A 23,192-nucleotide genomic window follows, 5' to 3' on the forward strand; every position below is an offset into this window, starting at 1 on the left:
TCAGGGAGTTGAAAATCCCGGAGCCATTGTAGTCTCTTGAGCAGTGGTGTCTCGGGCGGGTGCTGCGCTGGGCTGGGGCGGCTGGTGACCACAGAGGAGTCAGCTGGGGGCATCTGGGGGCCGCGCTGGCGGCGGGGTGTTGGCGACCCAGCTGCCCCCCCGCCTGGCCGCCGCACCGTCCCGGGCCGGCGGCCGGAGCTGAGCCCCGGGAGCGCGCGCGAGCTCGCGCCGGCCGGCGGGGGGGCGGGGCCGGCACGTGGCCTCGGGCCTCCCCGCGGCACGTGACCCGCCGGGGCAGGGTCGGGGCCGCCCTCGGGGCCGCACGGACAGACTGACTGCGGGCGGGACTGACAGCGGCCCCGGCAGCCCGGCCGGGCCGGGGCGGAGTCGGCGGCGGGCGGGGACGCGGCCCGGGGCGGCGCAGGGAGAGCGCGGCGGCGGGGCGGGCACCGGACGCGCGGGCCCCCCGAGGCGCCGGGATGTGGAGCGGGTAGGTCCACGCGCACTCGCGGCCCCGCGCGGGGTCCGGCCGCGGCTCCTCCGGGGATGGGGGTTCCTGCCCTGTGTGCTCACACACCGGGGTGCCCAGCGTCCCCAGGCCTGCTCGCGGCGGAGGAGCGCCGTTGTAGCCCGAGGACGGGCTGGGGGACTCGCACCAGGAGACGGAAGGACACCCCTCGGGGAGGGGCCAGGGGGTCTCCCTGGGGATGGGGAGTGTGAAGGGTGGGCGACAGACCATCCTGGCATGACAGTGCCAACTCCTTTCAGCTTATCTGAGAGCGCAAGTGAGATGGGAATGGGGGAGCAAGCCAGAGTAAGTCGGGTGCATACTAGAGGAGGCTGGATGACCTTTGGAAAGCAGTGCAGTTGGGAAAAGGGAGCTGGTCTCAGCCAAGGTCTCCAGCAAGTTGATGAAACTCCATCTGGGGCTCAGAGGTATGGGGTGGGACCTCCCTGCAGCCTGGCCCGGGGTGGCACAGACTCTGGGTCCTGGGTTAGTGGCCACAGTACCCATTACTGTTCACTGGCTCTCAAGGGTGGTCCCAGTGCCTGGCTGACCAAGTGTGGAACCCTTGCCCTGGATTTGCAGAAAGGTGGTGGTCTTCTCATAGAATTGGGCAAACACTGCCTCTACCCCGTGGCCTGGAAAGAGCAGGGACTGGAGGAGATGTGGCCAGAGTGGGGGCGGGTCGTATTCTTGTAAAGAGCTGTGCCAGATTGATGGTCTCAGGACAGCGCTCTTCCCCAGCCACAGCTGGGGAGTGAGGGGAGCCCCCGGAGAGGCCGGTGGGCTGGGTCCACTTTACTCCGCGACACCCAGCAAAACTGAGCTGAGATGCTGGGGGAGTAATGGGATTTCATCCCCAGCAGGGGGTGCTGAGAGAATGGGTCCCTGGTAGGGGTGAGGTGTGGAGAGACTTGTGAGGGAGAAAGTTGAAGCAGACAGTGTGTTCTCTGGAAATGCACCCCAGGGAACGGAGACTGTGTTTAGGGAGAAAGTGCTTGTGTGGTACTTGGAGAGGTTAGGATAATCTGCCAGATGGTCACTGTGTTGAGGAGCAGCCTCGCCTGGATGAAGCTGTGGCCCCCATGTATTAGGTGAACAGAGGAAGAACAGCCACAGAGTTGCTGTGGGGCCTTGAGAGTATGGCCACACTTTTCTGGGTCTTGAAAGGGAGAAATGAGTGGGCTGTCAGGTGGGAGTGGTCCAGGCCCAGAGGGTCCTTCCCTGGAGGCATCCAGGTAGGAGCCAGACAGCCAGCCCTGGGATCTACCAGTAGATGGTTGCTGTCTTTAAAGACAGAGTCAAAAAGACTCAAGGTCCTGGAGAAGGCCCCAGTCCAGCCTGCCTGCTGTATTCCCAGGACCTTCTGGATGAACCAGCCTGCCGGCTGACCCCCACATGATCCTCATGTAAGCTCACTTCTTACATGAACATTTGGATCCCCCAGGCCCGAGCCAAGTACACAGCACATAGTAGGTGGAAAGCGTAAGGTGCAGAGTGGGCACCTGGGGAATGAGAGGCAAGAGTTCTGGGGTTACCCTGAGGACTGCATTTTTATGGACCCCCACTTTGGATATTGGAAGCAGGGATTGAAGGATCAGGGGCCAACCTGCCAGCACTCAGTGGGTGTCAGCCAGGCACTGGGACCACCCTTGAGAGCCAGTGAACAGTAATGGGTACTGTGGCCACTAACCCAGGACCCAGACCCCAGCAGGACCTGGGAGGGACCCTGTGTAGGCCACACTTGCCCATTTAACTCTGACGGAGCTGCTTGTGCTCATGGTCCTGGTAGCTCATGACAGTGTGGGTAGGTGTGGATTTGGGATCCCAGACTGGGAAGAATCTAGGAGTAGAGGTCAGTGACCCTGGCTGAACCAATGATGTCCTTGGGGCCTGGTTTCCTCATCTACAGATGATGGTGACTGCTCTGTCAATGGCCAGGTCCTGGTGCCAGTTCACCCCCTAGTCCCTGGACCCAGGGCAGTTCTCCTGGGAGGATAGCAGTGGCAGGACCCTGCAGGAGCTTGGATAGACCCTCTTCCTTGGGATTCCTGGAGCATGAACCCTCAACTCTGAACCCAGGGTGGCTCCCCCCAAACTGGGCTGCTGCCCTCCCCCACAGTTTCCCAAGCCCACAGTCTTGGGTGCCAAGCCTGCTCTGAGGGGATGGGGTAAGGACAGCATCATAGGTATTTCTGCAGCCAACACAGTGCTGGGCACTTGGGGTTGGATCAGCAAAGGCTAGAGATTGGGTTCTGGGTTAGTTTTCTGCCGCTAAATGGCCACAGGACATTGGTGCAGTCCCTGCGTCTCAAGTTTCCTTGTGTGACAGGTGGGGCTATCTTTAGAGAGCGCCAGGCTCTGCTGGACTGCCCAGGAATGAAATGAGATCACCCCAACCTCTCAGGGATGGGGAACTGTGTCTTTTCCCCAGGCAGGATGCTGGGGAGCTCCAGGGCTGCAGACTGGCTCTGTGATCTTAAGCAAGTCACTTAACTGCTCTGGGCTTTGGCTACTCTAAAGGGCCTCTATCTGTGGCCTTAGTCACAGGGGACTACAGGCTCAGATGGCTTCTGGAGTCAGGTCGTCTAGGGGTTCCAAGGACAGGCAGGTGGGCCTGCTCCTGGGGAAGGGGCTGTGCAACCCTCACTGTCACCTTCTCCTGGAATCTATCCATGATCTAACTACCTACTTTGTCCCTTCAACTGGTGGAGGCATCTTTCCTGCTGTTCCTTAATCAGTACCTCTGTGTGTGGGGCTCAAACCCTCAGTAGAGTCCTGTTTGTCCTAGAGAACCAGTATTTGTTCCCAACAGGGTAAGGCAGGGAATTTGAATGAATATGAATGTGGCAAGGGACTTGGTAATGTCGCCGCCAAGTCTGGGGGTCTGCAGATTGCATGGATCAGGACTGGTGGGGTGCCAGGCACCAGATAGGTGCTCCCTATGGGTGTGCTGGGCATTTGAAGTCATGGGTGTCAGATTCTTACAGGACCAAACTGGCAGAATGGGAGCAGGTGTGGTGTGCCCCCAAGGCCTTTTGCTGGCTCCCTGGGGAGACGTGGGGCTGGGTTCCCTCATCAGGGCTTGGCTGGGCTGGGCTGTGGCAGGGAGAGGCTGGGTCTGGCCCACCTGCTTCTGGTGTTCGGACGTCCTGCTTACTGTCTGGAGGCTGTTGCTGACCCCCTTCCTATTCCGGGTGCTACTGCTAGGTCCTCTGCCTCCCGCACACCCGCCGCCCCTTTCCTGGAGTAGCTCCGGCCCACCCTCTCCCACCTCTGGGGTCCCACTCTGCTCTCCTTCCTGGCATTCTGTTCCCATGTGTGACGTATATGGCACATTATATGTCCCACTCTCCTGGAACCCTTCCCTGTAGCGCCTGGGATGGCTCCTCAGATCCCCAGGCTCCATCCTCATCCAGGCTGGGCAGCGGCTGCTCCCCCTGCCCTGGGGACTTCCTCAGCCACCTGTAGGACATGCCGCCTCCCACATGCCTCCGCCACCCCCTTTCCCTTCCCTGAAAGACCCCCTTCCAGTTCCTCATTCCTGCCATGATACCACTGTTCTCTGTGGTCACCTTCCCCTTGATTTTTAATTATATTGATTACTGTAATACTTTGTCTGTCACCCTGCTCGGCCCCTGGTCCTGCCACGATCCCCCCCTCAGCCCAGGGCCTGTCCTGCTTATGCAGCAGCCTTGGTTGGAACCTCCACTTGCCAGCCCACCACCACTCAGGCACTATTTCAAACTTCCTCAAGCCCCATCTGCATCCTGTCTCACTTCTCGGAAACCACCATTCACCCCCTTTCCTCCTATCCGGATTTCTCTGGGTGACGAGTCACATGAGGTGATAGTGCCAGTCTCTGGGTTCAGTTGGGCCCTGTCACTTCCTTGCTGTGTGTTCCGGCCAGGTTGCCCTCCCCCTCTGAACCTCAGGTGCCTCATCATTCAAACCAGGCTGGAGGGAGCGTCTCCCTGCAGTGGCCCCGTGGGCTCACAGGCAGGGACCCGTGTGGTGTATGGAGTGGTGGGGCTGGTGTGGATGCGGGGGGAGCTCGGGAATCTGCCATGCTTGTGGCTTTGGAGCTGCAGACATGGTCCCTCTCTGGGGGCTGAGGCTGGCTGGAGAGCCAGCACAGGAAACCTTTCCTGGGACCCCCTTGGCCCCCGGGTGTGGGACCCTGGGCTTTCAGCCTCAGTGCCCGCTGGGCTGCCCATGAGTGCCTGAGCGCGGGTCTGAAGTGGGTGCCTGTGCCCTGGGGTGCAGTTCCTGCAGACCAGACCAGCTGCCGCTGCCCCAGAGCGTGGGCCTGTTGGTGGGCAGGCAGGCGCCATGGGCCCCGACGCTCCCTCCCATCCCTCTCCTTACCCCGGTTTAGAGCTGCCTTTGCTGGCACCTCCCTGTTGTTTAATGAACCCATTGTGCCCATTACCACAGTGGGCTTTCACTCAAAGAGGTGTCCTGGGCATTGGTGGACAGAGGTGCAGAGGTGGGGGGTGGGCAGAAAGACCACCAGCAGGCTAGGCTGGGAAGGGGTCTGTAGGACCCTGGTTGGACCCTCCTGGCCCCAGGAGTGGCCTCCTGGGCCAGTGGCTTGCTGGGTGACTAGGGACCACAGAATCCGGGGGTCCTTGTTTTCATGTTGCCATTGTTTGTGGATGGGGACAAAAGTCCTGCTGGCCCCCCTAGCCAGGCCTGTGGGGTGAGGATTGTGGTAATTGCATCCCCCCACCCTGTGTTTCCTGGGGAAGTGACCCAGCAGGGCCCTTCCTGTATGAACTGCCCTGGCTCTAGGTGGCAGATAGGGTTCAGGGTGGGGGATGTTGGCTGCCCCCTCCTACCTCTGACCTTGACTCTTACCAGCTCCTACCCCTGAGCAGACCTCCTTCCCAGTAGCCCCTGCAGCATATCCTGGAGCCTGGACTCTGTTTCTGCCGGGAGTGGGGACTGAGATTGAAGCAAAGGGCCATGAACCTGGACTGAGGTGGGGGCAGAGGTGTGGTGCCAAGGAGCAGCACCCCCCTACCCTGGGCATTCACACCCAGCTTTTTGGTCCTGTGGTCTAGGAGGCTGGAGTGGGTGGAAGATGGGGTTTCTGGCATGGGCTGAATCATGGGGCAGCCCAGAATTGGGTCCCTCCTTCCTCTGAAATTTCCGAGTCACTGGACCTGGCCTCAGCCTGAAGGTGTGGGGGGAGGGTTTGAAGCTTTGAGTTTCCCTTCCTTTGGGCAGGTCCTTCTCCTCCTCCTATTCCTGTGGCACCCCCCCAACCCCTTCCTAGGCTGTTGGCCCTGGGTAACAACAGGGTAGCCCTGCTGTTCCCACACTCTCTGCCATTAGGATTTTGCACTGGGCTTTTATTGAGGAAGGGGAGTGTATCACAGGGACACCGTCACAGGCCTCCTGGGGCCACTGTTTCCTCTGGCTGCAAAATAGGGCTCCATCTCCCCCCCTGCTCCCCACCCCCCCAGTGGGCTAACATGAGAGCTTTTTGGGAAAATGACATCTGGCCACACCCCCAGCCTGTGCCCTTGGGACCAGCAGCGGAGTTAGAATCCTTCCCTGGGGTCACAGGCCCAGACCACCTGGGTGGACGGAGTCTGGTCCTTGTGGGCGGTGCTTGTGGCCTTTTTCTCCTAGGAAGCGGGTGTGGACAATGGCGGGGTGGTCTTTGCAGTGGGGAAGGCACCAGGGCTGGGGTTGGGACCCCTGGATTCTGCCCTGTGCCCTGTACTGTCTCTGGGGGTCACCCCCGACCCTTGGCCTACAGTTCTGCTCATTCTCCCGAAGTGGGCAGCTCCTGAGGTGGGGCATGCTGCCCCTGCCAATCCCGAGGGGCCGGGGCCATCCTCTCTCACCTGGGGAGATACTGCTGGGCCTGGGCCTCCAGACTCCCCGTGGGGTCGCCTCCCTGCAGCTGTGGCTTCAGCTGCAGGACCCACAGCCTGGGCAGGCGTGGTGGGGCGTCTGCCTAGTGTAGCCGGGGGTTACACACTCTTTACCCGGTGCCGTATCCGAGACTTGTTCATCTAATTCTTAGTGCACCTCCTGCAGGGTTTACCCCCATCCTACAGTTGGGGAAGCAGGGTCAGAGGATTTCAGTGACTTCCAGGGCCTCCTGTGTACCCCAGGTCAGAGCCTGGCACAGACCCCGGGCTTGCCCAGCCCTGGGTTCTGCTCCTAACCAGTCTCCCCGGGCCTGGCCCTCCCTCCTGGGAAGCAGTTTCTGGGCCTGAGCAGAGGCTGAGAAGCCAGTTCAGCCCAGAATTAGGTCATATTTCCCTGCTGCAGCCAAGGAGGAGCTTGCGAGTCCCGGGCCTAGCAGCCCTTGACCCCCAGACAGATGGCGCCAATTCCACCCCCTACGCCTGTGTGGCCCTGGGCAAGTTCCGTCACCTCTCTGAGACTCCTGCCTTCATCTCTAGAATGGAAACAATACCAGGGGCGCTTTGAGAGCTTTAAATGAGATCACAGGGGCAGAGCGCCCTGTATAGCATGTGGACAGTGTGCTCCCCCGGGTGCAGACCCCAGCCTGGAGCCACCACAGCACCGCCACATCCCCTCAAGCTTCAGGGACCCCGTTGTCAATGAGACCCCCCCCCCACAGGATTAGGGAAGATCTGTGTCTGGCGTAAACACTGTTGATAGAGCGATGGATGTGTGTTCCCGCTTTATTCATCAAAGCCTGTGTCCCTGCCAGGCAGGAACCAGCCTGAAGGTCCTTGAAGGCTGCACTCCAGGCTAGTTTCAAAGCAGAGGGCAGGCCAGGCTGGGCTGCTGGGCAGAGCCACATGGAGGGCTGGGACACGGGCTCATTGCTGGGTTCCCTGGGACGAAACAGGTTCAGGGGCTGCTTGGTGAGCACCCCAGGGCCCAGACGACAGGGAGAAGGGACTGTCCCCAGCCTTGCCTTCCATATTCCCCTCTGCAACCCTGAATCCCACAGCCCCTTGGCCCTGTCTTTCCTGCTTCCTGTGTGGGCTCCCCTGAGCCCCCTTCCCTCCACTTCCCCACTGTTATCAGGTGACCTGGCCCAGCCCCCACCCTCAGTTCAGTCACTGCCACTTAGAACCTTCTGGCTCATGAGCTGCTGGTTTTTGCTGAGTGAGCAAGTCGCGAGGTGCTGTCTTGGCACAAATCAGTGCTGGCGGCGGCCTCTCCTTCCGCCGGCCCTCCCCCCCCCTTTTCTCCCTTCCCCTCTCCCTCCCCACGGTCTGCAGCAAGGTGGGAGTGTGGATGGTGGGGGGGTGCATAGGCTGTGGCCCCACCCCACACAGCTTCTGGGTCTCCAGCTTCAGGGAGAGAAGGGTCCTGAGGCCCAGAGAGGGGGTGTCTGCCTGAGGTCCCAGGGTAGACTGGTGAGAGCTGGGACTGCTCCCCATGAGGTCCACAAGTAGGTGCTGTTTGCAGTCTTCCTGCCTCAGCCCTGTCCACCCTGGCTGGCCATTCCTCTCTGGTCCACCCTAAATGGGACCAAATTTGCATAACGTTTGCATTAACAATGACAACAAAGGCAGTTCCTTCTCACTTAGGCATCTGCTGTGTGCCAAGGTTTATGCACATCTCTGATCCACTCAGTGTCCCTTCAGGCAGGGCCACTGGGATTGTCCCACTGCTGAAGGGGAAACGCAGGCTCTCACACTGATGCATTTAGAATCATCTGTCGGACAAACACAGACTGAGCACCTGCTGTGTGCGGAGCACAGCCCTAGGCCCTGGGCTGCAGGGGGTGGTTGACAAAGGTGAATGAGCCCCATCCTTCGGTCATGCTGCCCTTGTGACAACGTTGGTGATATCCTCACCAGGCAGACCGAGGCCCAGAGTGGCAGACGCACTGCCCACGGTTGGTCCCTGGGCTCAGCTCTCCAGGTCTCAGGACCCCATCCTGTTTCTGCTGTTTGCCTCGCAGCCAGCCCTGTCCAGAAGAGGGCCACCCGCCGCCCTTCAAAGGTGTCCCGGTCCCCTGGAAGAGCGTGGGCCCCTGCAAAAGCCACGGGGAGTCCCCAGGAGGTCGGATGGAGACCTCTGTCGGGGAGGAGGCCCAAGGAGAGGAGGGCCCTGCAGCCACCCAGCTGGACGTGTCGCGCCTGCGCAGCTCTTCCATGGAGATCCGGGAGAAGGGCTCCGAGTTCCTGAAGGAGGAGCTGCTCAAAGCCCAGAAGGTGGGGTCCAAGGGCGGGGCAAGGGAGCCCTGGGGACAAGGGGCCCGCCTGGGACAGCTGTGGGCTCTCACTGAATGCCCAGAGCTACCACGCACCTATCAAGGCCAATGGCATGCCACGCCTGTGCTGGCCACGGGGGAGGTACAGACAAAGGACAAACCTGGTCTCCCCGACTTGTAAATGACTCTCAGAGCCTTAACTTCTCTGAGCTCCTGTTTGGAGCTCTAATAAATTGGCAGGTGGGGTTTCAACCCCATGCTGTGAGCTGAATGGAAAATGCATCATAAACTATGGAGCAACACAGGAAGTCAGCTCTGGGCCCAGAGGGCTATGTAATGGGTATGGAGCCTGTTGTCAGGTGGGCCTGGTCCCCCAAGTGCCAGGCTTGGGGGCCCCTGTGGCCCTGACAGCTGCTCACCCTGTGCCCCCAGGAGCTGAAGCTGAAGGATGAGGAGTGTGAGCGGCTGTCCAAGGTGCGGGAGCAGCTGGAACAGGAGCTGGAGGAGCTGACAGCCAGCCTGTTCGAGGTATGGTGGCCAGACAGCCCCGGGGGCAGCCTGGGGATGGGTCTGCTTGACTGCCTGGCTCCTCACCACTCACGCAGAACTGCCTTCTCCCCAGGAGGCCCACAAGATGGTGCGAGAAGCCAACATGAAGCAGGCAGCATCTGAGAAGCAGCTGAAGGAGGCCCGGGGCAAGGTGAATCCTCCCAGCCTGGCAGGTGCTGGCCTGTGCTTCCCCTCTTGGACCCCCGCAGGCCTGGTGCAGCCACTAGGGGTGGGCAAGCCGGGGACCAGAAGGGTGGGGCCGGGCTGTCGGAGGTGGCCGCTGACTCTGCCGTTTCCGCTGCATCCAGAGGCCTTCCTGGGGCCTTTCAGGGCCTCGGAGGATCCACCTGGCCGTGTGGGCCTCAGCAGGTAACCTCCTCCCTTGGAGCCTTTTTGTCCACGAGGCCTGGGCAGGACCTGCAGCCTGTCCTCCCCTCTCTGGGCGTACAGTGTGACATCAGGCAGGCCATGTCTCCTTTTTTGAGCCTCAGTTTTCCTATGTGAAAATGGGTGCGTCAGTCCCCGTCTCCAAGGCTGTTCCAAGGGTAATGGGTGGGGTTAGGTGCTAGTTGTTGCTGCGGCTGGCTGTCCTGAGCTGGTGGCCGGTGGTGGTAGCCAGGGCGACACCAACTCCAGGCTAAGGTTGCTGGCTGTCTCGTCCTGGCCAGATCGACATGCTGCAGGCAGAGGTGACAGCCTTGAAGACACTGGTCATCACGTCCACACCTGCTTCTCCCAATCGTGAGCTCCACCCACAGCTGCTGAGCCCCACCAAGACCGGGCCCCGCAAGGGCCACTTCCGTCATAAGAGCACGAGCAGTGCCCTCTGCCCTGCCATGTGCCCTGCTGCAGGACACACCCTCACCCTGGACACGGAGGGCAAAGAGGTGAGGGGTGGTGGGTGGCAGTGGACACAGGGAAGGATGAAGTGATCACTCTCCGCTGGTGGGGCCCAGTGAGGACCAGGCCTGACCTCTGTGTGACCTGCGGCCTGTCCTCCCCTCTCTGGGCCTCTGCGTCCTCTGTCTGAGCCGGCTGGACAGGCTCCTCGTGATATGAGGGGCATGGCCCTCAGCCTCCATGCTGTGCAGTCTGGGGGGTGCCTGATAATCACTCCCCACCCTTCCAGGCAATAGGTGTTATTTTCTGCTCCTGGAGTTGCTCTTAGGACTGAGGGCCTGCCCTTGGGGTTCTGCGGAGACACACACTTCCTCAGCCTAGAGGCTGCCTTAGCCCTGTGTGCCCATAGCCCTGAGGCCTAGAGCCACCTTGTGACACCCCTGGACTTGAGTGTCCTCAGCGCCCTCGAGCTGTGGTGCCGAGACAATTGTGGCCTTTGAGGGACTGTCTCCCTTGCCCTCAGCTGGGTGAGGTCGTTGGGCCAGGCTGGACACTGGAGCATGAGATGTCCTTGGTCGTGGGTCTTTGGGCAAGTGAGGCCACCTGTCAGTGCCTCAGTTCCCTCACGTGAGTGGGGCCTTCAGAATGTCAGGAGCTCAGCTCAGGGCCTACCCAGCGAGGGCTGTAGTGAGAGTCCGCTTGCTGGGATCTGCAATGCCGAGGCAGGCCCCAGCTCTGTGCCAGTCTGTGTCTCCAGAGCTTCCAGGCCTCTCAGCCCCCTCTGAGTTCTAAGCTTCCGACCGGACACTAACATCTCCTTCCTGCTGTCTGTCTGTGCGCCGTCTGCCTGCCCCACCGGCCGCCCACCCAGCCCGGGCTGGCCCCACTCCTCTCCCTGCTCCTCTGCGTGGTCCCCAGCAAGGCGGTTCACCTCACCTACGAGCCGGCCTGGCAGCTCCCGCCTGGGGAACCCCCTGAGACCCCCACCTCCGCTACCTCTCTCTCCTTTTCCCGACAGGTAATGGCTCCAGAGAGAGGCTGCCCCCTCTGCCCAGTCCCAGCCTCATTCACTCCACATGTGCCCCCGGGTGGCAGCGAGTCGCCCTTCAGAATGTGTTCCTTCCTGTGCCCATGTGTGTGGGGGGGATGCTTGGGGACCTGCACGTACCTGTGGGGACCTGCAGGGTAACTCTTCACCTTCTCCTCCTCAAGTTGGCAGTGGAGGCCTTCAAGACAAGGCCCCAGACCCAAATCTGTAATCATGTACTGTGAGGAAACCAAAAACTCACCTGGGAGGGAAGCTCCGAGTTCTAAATTCTTGTGCAAAGGGGAGAAGGGAGTTCTCCCTCGGGCCCAACTTCCCAGCGTGGCCCCGAGGACAGACCTGCTGGCACGCTGGGGCCTGCCCTGCACCCTCCTGGTTCTCTACCTCCCCCCCACACTGCCTGGCTCACCTCCCGCAGGTGGACACAACCCTGTTTGCAGAGTTCCAAGCCTGGAGGGAGTCGCCCACCCTGGACAAGACCTCCCCCTTCCTGGAAAGGGTGTACCGGGAGGACGTGGGGCCCTGCCTGGACTTCACCACGCAGGAGGTGAGGCAGGGCATAGGGCGGCCAGTTGGGAGGCCCAGCCCCCGAGCCGGCCGCCTGACCCTCACCAACCCTGCCCACCACCCTGGTCTGCCGCAGCTGTCTGCACTGGTCCGGGCTGCTGTAGAGGACAACACACTCACCATCGAGCCGGTGGCTTCACAGACACTGCCCACAGTGAAGGTGGCTGCAGTCAAGTGTGGGAGCACCAGGTAAGCCCAGAACCCTTTACTCTCCTGCCACCTGAGGGTGGGACCTGAGGGTGGGCAGGGGCCATGGCATACCAGCTTGGCAGGAGAAAGGTGGGAGCTGCTCCCCTGCAGGGCAAGGGGGCACCTTTGGCAGAAATCCCTGTCTCCAGCCATGGACCCCCAGGCACCCCAGTGGGTCCAGGAGCTGGCGTCCCCCTCTTCCTGGCTGGCCTGGTGTGTGTCCCTCTCCTACTCCCCCCCTTTCCCACAGCGGATTCAGGGCCCCAGTTGACATGTAAGCGATGTCAGCTGTTGGCCATGCCTTCTGCTAATAAATAACCGAATGGCCCTGGCGTCTTGTCTTCCTGCTGCTCAGCTGACATTGAGCAGCGCTAGCAGCAGAACAAAATCGCTAGGGTGGGGCAAGGGGCAGAGCCTGGTGAGCACCTCCCCTTGGCGGCCCAGAATCTGGCCTGCAAGGGAGGCCCTATGGTGGGATCCTTGTCACAGAGGGGGACAGTTTGCCAAGCAAGGAAGGGCCTTGCAGGCAGAAGGAACAGAATGAGGGAAGGTATGAGACACTCGGGTTTTAATGGCAACACCACGGGTCAGTAGGTGGAGCAGTGGGGTGGGCAGGGCAATGGGGCTGAGACTCTAGAAGGGGTCTGTGGCCGGAGTGTAAAGGGCCTGGAATGAGGTTTGGGCTTTAATTCGATAGACCAGCTTTAACTTGATAGACTCCTTTTCCCTGAAAAGGGGGTTCCCTGTACCAGTCAGAGTCACAGTGAACCTGGGGGCAGCAAAGACTCTGATAAGTCCCGCAGCAAAGGAGCCTATGTAGCCTTCCTTCACTCAGGATTCTCCGTAACTATTTGCTGGCCAGCAGGAAAGCAGCAGGGAACGATGATGGGCTAGATGTGGGAGCCCCTGCCTGTGACATGTAATATGTAACATAGAGAAGAAGGGGAGAGATGAGGCAGAGGGCTGGTTGGAAGGAGCTGAAGGGTTCGGGGCAAAAGGGGATCCAGGCGCTGCTGGCATGATCTACCCTGCAGACTTGGTGACCAAGAAGAGGAGAAAGTATATACCTGCTCAGCTGGGGGAAGGAACAGAGTCTGAGAGCCCTAGTGAAGTAGGTGGGGGGGCATTTTTTTAGCAGCTCTGGTGGGTGGAGCTTGAGTGTACCTGATATGAGTTTGATCAGTCTCTTTTGCCCAACAGGGGCAAGATGAGGGCAGTTAGGGATAGGGGTCCAGCTTGGTTTAAAGGTCAATCCCAGGGATTGGGGTTGCCCCCCCTCCTAGGCCTGGCCCTGGGCTCCTTGGGAAGCTGGGGCCTGGGGAGAGGGTGCCAGGCCCCACCCCCATGTCTGTTTGCCTGCTGCCCCCACCTTCTCCCTGTGCCTCCTCCTTGCTGCTGCATCCTACCTGCGTGAGCCAGGTGGCAAGCCCCAGCTGGCCTCTCTGGCCCCCTCTGCTTGCCCCTAGTACATGTGCCCTGAGCGGGCTGACTCGTGCCTGTCACCATCGAATCCGGCTCGGGGACTCCAAGAGCCACTACTACATCTCGCCGTCCTCCCGAGCCAGGGTGAGTCATCCAGTGGGAGTGTCACTTGGCTCAGGGGCTCCCTGCACTGGAACCTGGGAGCACAACCTCCATCTGCAGAGAAGGGCATAGGCTCACAGAGGTACAGAGACTGACTTGGGCCACCCAGCCAAGCCAGGTGTATTAATTTGCTATTACTGCTTAACAAATTACCATAAATTTAGTGCTTATAACACCCGTTTATTATCTCACTGTTTACCTGGGTTAGGAGTTCAGCACAGCTTAGTTAAGTCTTCTCAGGTTCTCATGGGCTGTGTCCAAGAAGTCAGATGGTTACACCCTCTTCTGAGCTCACGAGGCTATTGGCAGAATTCAGTTCCTTGTGGGTGAAGGACTGAGGCACCTGCTTTCTGGCTTGCCAAAACATGATCGTGGGAATGGTACCTGTCACCTCTGTTGTTTCATGTAACCTAGTCAAGGGAGTGACACTAGAGTTCAGGTTGAAGTTTCAGACTCCTGACTCTTGGCTTGGGCTCTGGTGTCATGCTTTCCAGAAGGTTCTGGGGCATGTCTGTCACATGAGCCTGACAGCCATGGGTGCTGAGGGATGTCCAGGAATCCCAGTTGTTGTCCTCCCTTTTCGGGTGACTCAGGTGGGATCAGGGGACCTCACTGAGCTGGGGGTAAAGGTGGGGTGTTAAGAGGACTGTAGGGAACAACACAGAATCTGTTTGAAAAACTCTGAAGCATGGTGCAAATATATAACAGTGTGGACAAGCCCTCTTTGGGGAACCATCTCCTCCCCTCCCCTTAACCTACCAGAGGTTCTTCATGGAGACTTAAGTGGACAAATGGCTCTGTCACTGGGCAGCAGACTGATCAGGGAGGGCAGCTTGTCTGGTCCTGACAGCTTCCCCAGGGAATCCAGCAAGTTCCTGGCACCCCTCACCCCCTTACAGGCAGCGAGCTGGGCTCCCATTTACAGATGGGGAGTCGGAGCCTTAGAAAGGAAAGGGGTGTTTCCCGGGGCCATGCAGCCTTGACCTGGGGTCTCCCCGTTCTGCATCCAGTCTCGTTGCTGCAGCCTCCACCCCATGCATCTGGGCACACAGCCTTTTTGTGGCTCCAGATCCCCTTTTCCCTTTCTGATCCCAACCAGGGTTCAACAAAAGGATCCACACCAGACATTCCTGTGCCCAGTGACATCTAGAACTTCCCCCGGCTGGTGCCCCATCTCCCCACTGCTGAGAGCACTGGCCACTAATGGCTCGTAGGTGCCCCTCCCCCCACAGACCTCAGCCAGGGACTGATGGCTTGGGGGATATAAACTGCCGGCCTCTTGCTCCAGGGTGGATCCTCTTCTGGGCTCCAGAGCCCCTGTGGATCAGGCCGCAGAAGGCTCCAGCTGAAGCCACACCCTTCTTTGCTGCCACTCCACATTCTGTCTCCCTCCCTCTCCTGTGAGTTGCATAAAATCTTTTGTCTTAGGCTGTGCCTCTAGGGAAACCAGCCTAAGACCAGGCGGAAGGTGGTGGCAGCCGTGACTCCATTTTCCCCACGTGTGAAATGGGATGACAAGCATGTCTGCCTCATTAAATGCTTGATTGAACGTTAGTGGCTGCTGTTGTCTGTATCAGGATAGGGATAGCACTGCTATTGTTAATTCAACTTCAGAGCCCAACCCTGTACCATTCAGGGAGCATTATGAGGCTCTGACCAGACGTGGGGATTCCTGCTGTGACCTCCAAGCTGCCCTGGCTTTTGGGGCAAGTGTGAGGGCTGGCGGGTCACAGCCTGCGTGCTTCTGCCCGCAGATCACGGCAGTGTGCAATTTCTTCACCTACATCCGCTACATCCAGCAAGGCCTGGTGCGACAGGACGGTGAGCGCCCCCTGGTGGCCGGCGGGGATGCGGTGAGGGCTGAGGGTGGCCCGGGCAACCCACGTGCTTTGCGGCAAGGACTTAGCGAGGGGGAAGTCTGTGGGTTAGTGAAAGTCTGGCGAACCTCCCGGTGTTGAGTTAAGTGGAGAGATTAGCTGCAGAAGGACCCTCCCGGCCCTGCCTCCCCAGGAAAGCTAGCGGGATGCCCACCCCGACCCCTACTTCCACCCCCGGGGCCCGGGAGGGACAGCTCCTGTTACTGGCCTGACATTCAAGGCCCTGCACCATGATGTGTCCCTGTGAATCTCCTCACCCCCCTGCTGTGGCCTCATGGCTGCCCACCTCCCACTGCAGTGTGAGACCCCAGGGAGGAGGGGCTGGAAAGCGTTTGCAGCCTGTCAGGTACGTGGCCCTGTGTATGTGCATGTCTGTGTCAGGCTGTGAGGGTGACCGTCGCCTCTGCCACCAGCTTGGTATAGACCCCTCGAATGTGTTAAGCATCCAACAGTTTGCAAGTCCTCAGAGTGGAGCCTCAGAGAGGTCCAGCCACTCACCAAGGTCATCTGTCCTGGAGGACTGGGGAGCCGTAGGGTGCCCACCAGCTACCCTGCCCCAAAGTCAGGGAAGGGGGCTTGAGGTCATCCTGAGCTGTCACCAAGCTGTCCTCCCCCTTTGCCTACAGCGGAGCCGATGTTCTGGGAGATCACGCGACTGCGGAAGGAGATGTCACTGGCCAAGCTTGGCTTCTTCCCCCAGGAGGCCTAGGGCATGGCCCAGGCCTGGAATGGGGCTCTGGGCTGGGGCCAACATCTGCCCTAGGACAGACAGACAGGAAGACGGGGTCCTGGATCCAGCCCTGAGTGAGAACTGGACAGACAGACAAATGGCAGCGCAGAGCCGGCATCAACTGTCTGTCCCAGGACAGATAGGAGCTCACGAGGTGACCCTTCTCTCTTCCCCAGTGGTACTAGAGCCAGCAGGGGACTTTCAAGAAAGCACCAAAGACCAAGGAGCCTGGACCCGTACTGAGAGGCTCCGCCCCTGGGAGGGGGTACCTGGGGCAGCCAGCACCCCCTGCCCAGGCTCAGGAGTGGCTGTTGCTGCCTTGTCCTCAGAAAGGAACCTTGCGGGGTGGCCTGATATCCAGGCTATCCCCAAACCCCGTTTCCAAGCCCTGGGCCACCAGCACCCCCTTGTGGCCATCCCTCACCCTGATCCGCACCTGCCTGAGAACTGCCCCAAAGCGTTAAGACGGATCAGGGCCTCTCCTTCCACCCTCCCACCTGACCTGCCTCCTCTCCGCTCTCAGCCCTGTGCTCTAGGAGGCCCTGCCCCCCACCACTGCTGCAAGGATTGGGGTACTTTTCTCCCAAAGAAAAGCAGAGACAGGGCCTCAGGACGCCCAAGCAGTTTTCAGCTGTGGGTCGCCATTCAGACAACAGGGGCTGAGGTTGCCAAGCCCTGCAGGCAGGACTGGGGTGAGGTGAGCGGGCCCCAGGCCCCGCCTCACCCCTCACAGCCCGCTCAGGACCGGGGTCCAACCGGCACACATCCCTCACCATGTCAGATTTCCTCCTTGGGTGGAATGTAACCCGATCTCTATGTAATAAAAGACGGCTTTGTTGGGAGAGGCTAGGCAGCCACACGCCTTCACTCCTGTGCCCAGGGCTCAGGCCAAGGCTTGGGCATCCGAAGGAATGAAACCAAATCCTTTCCTAGCCCGCCCTCGTGCTTGGGATTAAGCCCCAATTCTGAAGGCATTGCTTTAGGGTGCGCTCCTCCAGTCCTCCCCGAAGTGCCATGAGGCTGTGGGCGCTGAGGGATGAGCCCAGCTTCCCCACCGCCGTGAAGTGGCCAGCTGCAGAGAGAACAGCTCTGAGGCTGCCTCCGCTGCTGCCTCATGGGGGTGGGGGGGCCTTGGGCAGATCCCCTTCTTGTCTCCCTGCCTCTGACAGAAGCTGGGAGTCCAGACTCAGGCTGCCTGGCAAGGGCAGGGCAGTGTGGGATCGATGGGTGATGTCCGCCCACAGCACAGGCAGGGGCTCTGATGACTCTGCACCAGTGGGGGTCTTCGTGGGTTCTTAGAAAGGGACAGGAGTCACAGGTGGAAGGAGGTGGGTCTCTGAGCCCTCGGGGTGGACCTGGGCAGGTGTCTCGCGGTGCCTGATCCCCTCCCCACCTGTAGGGATGTGAACCTGGGCCTGTGGGTGTCCTTCTGGAGGAGTGAGGGTCCCAGCGACTTCTGGGTCAGTGTCTCCTGGGACCGATGATACCTCGAGGGGCCTTCCCTTTTGGCCTGAGGCCTTGATGCTGCTCAGCTGGTAGGTCAGGTCGGCTGTGGGCTGGCCAGGACTGTGTGGAGGCTACCGACACTATCACCCTGTCCGCCGGCAGCCTTTTCCCTTGGCCTCTCAGATTCCCCCTCTCTTCCCCTACCCACTCTTCCCCTATCCACTCCCCACCTGCCACCTCCATCTGTGATTTGAATCCCCTCCCCGGTCAGATGCTCACTGATTAGGCCTCCTTTCACAGACATCCATGCTTTCGCTCAACAAATGCCAGCAATGCCTGTGCGCCAGCCACTGTTCCTGGTGCTGGGGACACCCAGGCCTGAGCTGAGAGTCTCAGAGGAAACTGGCCCTGAAACCACGCACAGGTACCATACCAGGGAGTGTCAGATGGAGGAACTAAAGCAAGGAAGCGTTGAGGTGTCAGGGAAGGGCTCGTGCTGCCATGTGCCATGGGCTGACCCTTGCATCCTCTCCTGCATACACATCTCCTCCTGTCCTCCCCAGGGTCAATCCTGTGTCAGCGGGGGACAAACAAGTTCTGGGTTCTGGAGCCGCCTGTCCCTGCCCCTGGCTTCTGTGCCCTTGGTTGAGCCACCCCAGGGCCAAGGAGACACCAGGCAATATTTCAGATCTCTGGCGGACGGTGCTTTCTCCCGAGATAGCATTTCATTTTGTCAGGCCTGGTTGGGGCCAGTGAGCAAACAATAGCTGAGACCACCTGGCGTGCTGTAAGTGACTGAGGGACACACACACACACAGTCTGGCCTCAGTATCTCCCAACAATAGCTATTATCTGAGCACTGGGACTTGGCTTGAAGCTCTTAAAATGAATGGATTTACTTAATCTTCCCAGAAACCAGTAAGATATTATTTTTCCCATTTTGCAGAAGAATCAATTGAGGCATTAGAGGAAATGGTGACCCCAGGATAGGAATGAATGAGTCCAGCTCATTCATTGGTATTGGCCAACATCTTAGAGTCCTTTTACTGACACCTGCTGTGTGCCTGGTGCTGAATTAGGCCCTTGCCTATTTTCCAGAGATGTAGAAACTGAGGCTCAGACAGTGGCAGAGCTGGGTTTTGATCTGGGTTCATTTCCTGCATTTTTACCCTGTTAATCTGCCCCTGCCCCTGTCTGCAGGCTTCTGGGGGTGGAGGTGGGCTGTCCACAAGGGCTCAGGACTCTGGCCCTTGGATTTGGGAGGGGAGGGTTAGCTGACAGCCACACGGGAGTTGCTCTTCTTGATGAATTTTCTACATAACCCACTCAGGCCTCTCTAACTGCTCTAACACATGTAGCTATCTCTTAAAAGCTAGCCCTGACCATGGCCATTGAGCTTGAGTCTAAGCCCAGCCCCACGTCGCTGGGGTTATGTAACCCTCTGCTGTGTCCCATTTGACATCCTGCCAAGCCTGTCCTGATTTGATGCTATCAGGGCTGTGTTCCTAGGCAAGTCACTCTCTGGGCCTTGGTTTTCTCATCTGTGAGGTGGGAAGATTGGACTAAATGGCCTTTGCAGGCCCTTCTCCCTTTTTTTCATTTATTGTATTGTAAAAAACATAAAATTTACCATCTGAACCATTTTTAAGTGTGCAATTCAGTAGTGTTAGGTATATTCACATTTCTGTGGAGCAGATCTCTAGAACTTTTTCATCTTGCAGTTCTGAAACTCTGTGCCCATTAAACAACTCCTCTCCTCCCACCTCTGGCAACCACCATTCTCCTTTTTGTTTCTATGAATTTGACCACTTTATACTTCTATAGGTGAAATCATGTAGTATTTGTCTTTCTGTGACTGGTTTATTTTCCTTAACATAATGTCCTCAAGGTTCATCCATATTGTATGTAGCAGGGGACAGGATTTCTTTCTGAGCTAGGGCAGAGACAGGAGACAGGCGTCATGGTTAATTTCCAAAAGCCAAGATATGCACAGTATAGTAAGAATGGGAGGGATTCCATCTTAACAACCAGGAAGTTAGGAAGTAAGATTCCTAACATATTCTTTGGTAAACAGACAATAATTCAACCCGCTTCGGGGGCAGGGCAGGCAGTCTTGATTGATATGTTCCCAGAGGGAAGCAGGTATCTGGAGAGGAGCCTACCAACTTCTTGTGTTAAGTTAATTTTGCAGAATTACTTGGAGGACTGATAGTGGAGGAGAGGAGACACGATGTCTCTCACCTGGAGATAAACATTTTGATACCACTTTACAAGTCTATACTCCTGGCCCTTTACTGCATTCCTGAAAATCCTTAAAAAATAATCCCCAGCCTTTCAAACGTGCATCCTTCCTGATATTGCCTGCACTTTCCTTTCTTTGAGGGCGTACTTTTATTTTATTAAATTTTTTATGATAAATCGTTTTTTTATTAATGTATTATCGATATGCAATCTTATGAATGTTTCACATGAGCAACATTGTTACTACATTCACCCATATTATGAAGTCCCCCCCACCCCATTGCAGTCACTGTCCATCAGTGCAGTGAGATGCTATAGTCACTGCTTGTCTTCTGTCTGTACTGCCTTCCCTGTGACCCACCTACACTGTGTGCTAATCATAATGCCCCTTAGTCCCCTTCTCCCTCCCTCCCCACCATCCCTCCCCACCCCCTTCCCTTTGGTAACCGCTAGTCTAAGGGTGTATTTTTTTTTTTAAAGACGATTAGCGTCAGCTACCAGTCTTAAGTCTCTGATTAGAAAGGCTTGGCCCCTGAGAGAAATATACAATATAAGAAGGTCATGCAGCTAAATATATTTTGCCACAAAGAAGGAAAATAGTCAAAAGTCTAAGGGTGTATTTTTAAATAAAACTTACTCACTGCTCAACTTACTGTGTTTTGTCTCTGCGCTTTCCCAGCGGTAAGCATCTTAGTCTCTTGGCTATTTCATTCTATTTCCAAGCCTGTCTCTGCCTTACTCCTGATGAGTAGGGAGGGGCTGCTGAGAGCTCCGATTTGGGCCTGCAAGTTCCTGTCGCCTGGGTGACCCAGGTGGACCTGCAGCTTCGCGATCTGCTCTTTAGCAGCCTGCCTGAAAGTCTCCTTTCTTTGGGAAGTTCTCAGAACATAATCTCACTCCACTCCATGCTCCACAGCTCCCCCAAGTCCTGGGATGGTGGGGGCTAGTCCCCATGCCATGCAGATCCACGTGGACGTGGGACACCAGGTGACCCTGGCTTTAGCAGTTGGCAAGGGGACATGCCCTATGCCAAGAAGTTCAGTGAGCTTTCCCTCCATCCCTCAGCACTTTCCTGCTCTCAGCCAACCTGCAAGGCAGCTGCCATCCATTTCTACTCTCACTTAAATGAATTCCTTCCTTACCTACACTCATCCGACCTGCTGGAGAATTCTTTCTCGTTCAGAGTCAAGAACCCTCCCCAGTCCAGGTTGAGGTTTCACCCAGTGCCTGGGGAGAGACCCCCCAGATGCAGCTGTCCAGCAGCACTTCCTTTTTAAGGCTTCATAATATTCCATTGTGTACATAGGCCACATTATTATCCACCCGTTCATTGACAGACCTTTGGGTGGCTTCCACCTCTCGGCTATTGTAAATTATGCTGCTGTGAACATGGGCGTGAAGAGTCTTCCTGAGACCCTGTGTTCAGTTCCTTTGGTTGTCTACCCAGAGGTGGGATTGCTGGATGATAGGATGAATTCTTTGAGGAACCTCCATACTATCGTCCATAGCAGTTGTACCATTTCACAATCCCATCAGCAGTTACAGGGTTCCAGTTTCCCCACTCACTAACACTTGTTAACACTGCTGCTTTGGGTAACAGCTGTCCTAATGGAGGTGATGGCTCATTGTAGTTTTGCATTTCTGATGAGTATGATGTTGAGCATCTTTTCATGTGCCTGTTAGCTGTTCATCTGCAGCCTCTTTTTACTAAGGGGCTTTCTCAGAGCTCTACTGTGCCATCATTGTGACATCCTCAGGGTGAGCCTTCTAGTAGCTGGTAGAGCCACAGCTCTTGAACAGTTCTGTGGCCCCGGCTCCCCAAGCCCCACCCTTCTCAGAAGAGCTGTGGCCAGCGCCCACCAGCTCAGTGTGGTGGGCTTTAGTGCAAGCCAGATCCTAAAGCTCTAGTCTGCTCCATGTGGCTGCTGCAGACAGGTGCCCAGGCTCTGTGACTGCTTTTTCTGATAGGCCCAGAGGTTTTTTGTAATCTGCCCTATGGGGCCACTGCTGGCCTGTGCAAGCATCACTGAGCTCCAGGATAGTGGTTGGCACTCCATAGTGGGTGTCACTTTCAGTGTCTGCAACAAGAGGCCTGTGTGGCAGCTCACAGCAGGAGGAGCCCATCGGGATGGACAGGGACTGTATTTGAGTGGTTTGAGGGGGTCCCCTCAAAGCTAACCCTCCCCACCAATGCTTCAGGTTCTGGCTAGTTTTCCCATCCCCCTGCCTAAACCCAAGGCCTTGGGAGTGACCTAACGGCAGCTCAGGAATGTCAAGCGGGCTGAGAGGCCTCAGCATCCCCGCAGGATTTGGGGACAATGGATTTCCAAGTTCCTCAGGCCCCTTGACTCCAGGAATGTTGCAGGATCCACTGGTTGAAGCCCAGAGAGGTAAAGCAACCTACTGAAGGCTCCAAGGCATGGAGAGAAATCAAGTGCCAAGCTGTTGGCTTGGCTGTGAGACAGTGACACAATTCAGGCTTTAAGGGGACACAATTCCAGGTGGCAGGAGGCCTGGACTACCTCTCCTTGCTCAGATGGTGGCACAGCCCTGAGCTTGCTTCTTACTTTACCTCCTGTGGGACCGCGTGCAGGCCTTTGTCTTCCTTATCTCTCTGGGTGCAAATGAAGGTTCTAACCCACCAACTCCCCAGCTGCCTCACCTGTGAGCTGAGACTACTAGGCTAGGGCCCAAGAAAAAGGTCAGGGGGAGCATCTGACCCCTGAGGGCTGCTAAAGATGGAGTGAGGGCCACCTTCCCTTGCAGTGGGGCTGGATGTTGGTACAGGGGGTCCACGTCCTCCAGAGCTGCCTCCTCCATCCTCATGGGTGAACATGGTGGGGGCAAGGTGTGTGCTGGGTGTCTCCAGTCTCAGCTGCCAGTCACACTCCTCTGAGGGAGGGGGTTGGAGGGCACCTCAGTGACACCACAGCTTTACCAGCTGTCCTGGCGATGGAATGCAGATGCTTCTTATACCAAGGAAGAACCCAGAGGTCCCCTCAGCCCTTCTCTGGGCTCTGGCCCACCTGACGCACAAATATCAGCTACTATGATTTCCTACAAATTGTTAAACCAAGATAAAATGTTAGCGTATTGGAGAAGTATACTCAGGGTTTTCAACGTGTATTCACCGCATCAGCCCATCAGCATGACCTGGAAGCTTGTGAGGAACAGTTCTAGCACCTGAAGCAGACTTGTCCCATCTCACCTCCGGGTGAGCCCAGCAGTCTGTTAACAAGCCCTCGGTGATTCTCATGCGCACTCAGGTTTGACACCCGCTGCCCTCTAGCATAACCCTAGGCTGCTGTCATTCCGTGTTGGGTGTGCACTCCTAATGGTTAGGAGTATCTTCATCTCAAAAAAATACAAAGTAATCTGGGGAGCAACGGATACTCTCGAAAACACTTGAATTTATTTAAATAAATACGGGAGGGTACCTTAACGAGTAAGTCACCCAG

At 57.6% G+C, this 23,192-nt stretch overlaps 1 protein-coding gene across 2 annotated transcripts; it reads left to right on the top strand.

Annotated features, from left to right (window-relative positions):
* The first annotated feature begins 309 nt into the window (after window positions 1–309).
* Window positions 310–16,889, top strand: RAB3IL1 (RAB3A interacting protein like 1). Of its 2 annotated transcripts, XM_036925613.2 has the most exons (11): window positions 310–490; window positions 8,415–8,667; window positions 9,099–9,194; window positions 9,289–9,366; window positions 9,884–10,102; window positions 10,927–11,073; window positions 11,519–11,647; window positions 11,744–11,856; window positions 13,323–13,422; window positions 15,195–15,261; window positions 15,944–16,889. In XM_036925613.2, the coding sequence occupies exons 1-11, from the start codon at window positions 480–482 to the stop codon at window positions 16,024–16,026; spliced, it is 1,296 nt and encodes a 431-aa protein (XP_036781508.2). In that variant the 5' UTR covers window positions 310–479; the 3' UTR covers window positions 16,027–16,889. The 2 variants fall into 2 exon arrangements, with proteins under 2 accessions (XP_036781508.2, XP_036781527.2); XM_036925632.2 differs by lacking the exon at window positions 10,927–11,073 and having other exon boundaries at window positions 313–490.
* The last annotated feature ends 6,303 nt before the right edge of the window (window positions 16,890–23,192 follow it).

Source organism: Manis pentadactyla, chromosome 9, assembly GCF_030020395.1.
Source record: "Manis pentadactyla isolate mManPen7 chromosome 9, mManPen7.hap1, whole genome shotgun sequence".
Taxonomy (NCBI): domain Eukaryota; kingdom Metazoa; phylum Chordata; class Mammalia; order Pholidota; family Manidae; genus Manis; species Manis pentadactyla.

Bases quoted from the DNA above. Each gene is read 5' to 3' on its own strand.
- RAB3IL1 (XM_036925613.2), top strand. The intron at 9,195-9,288 runs GTATGGTGGCCA...CCTTCTCCCCAG, and splicing joins TGACAGCCAGCCTGTTCGAG to GAGGCCCACAAGATGGTGCG. The intron at 15,262-15,943 runs GTGAGCGCCCCC...CTTTGCCTACAG, and splicing joins AGGCCTGGTGCGACAGGACG to CGGAGCCGATGTTCTGGGAG.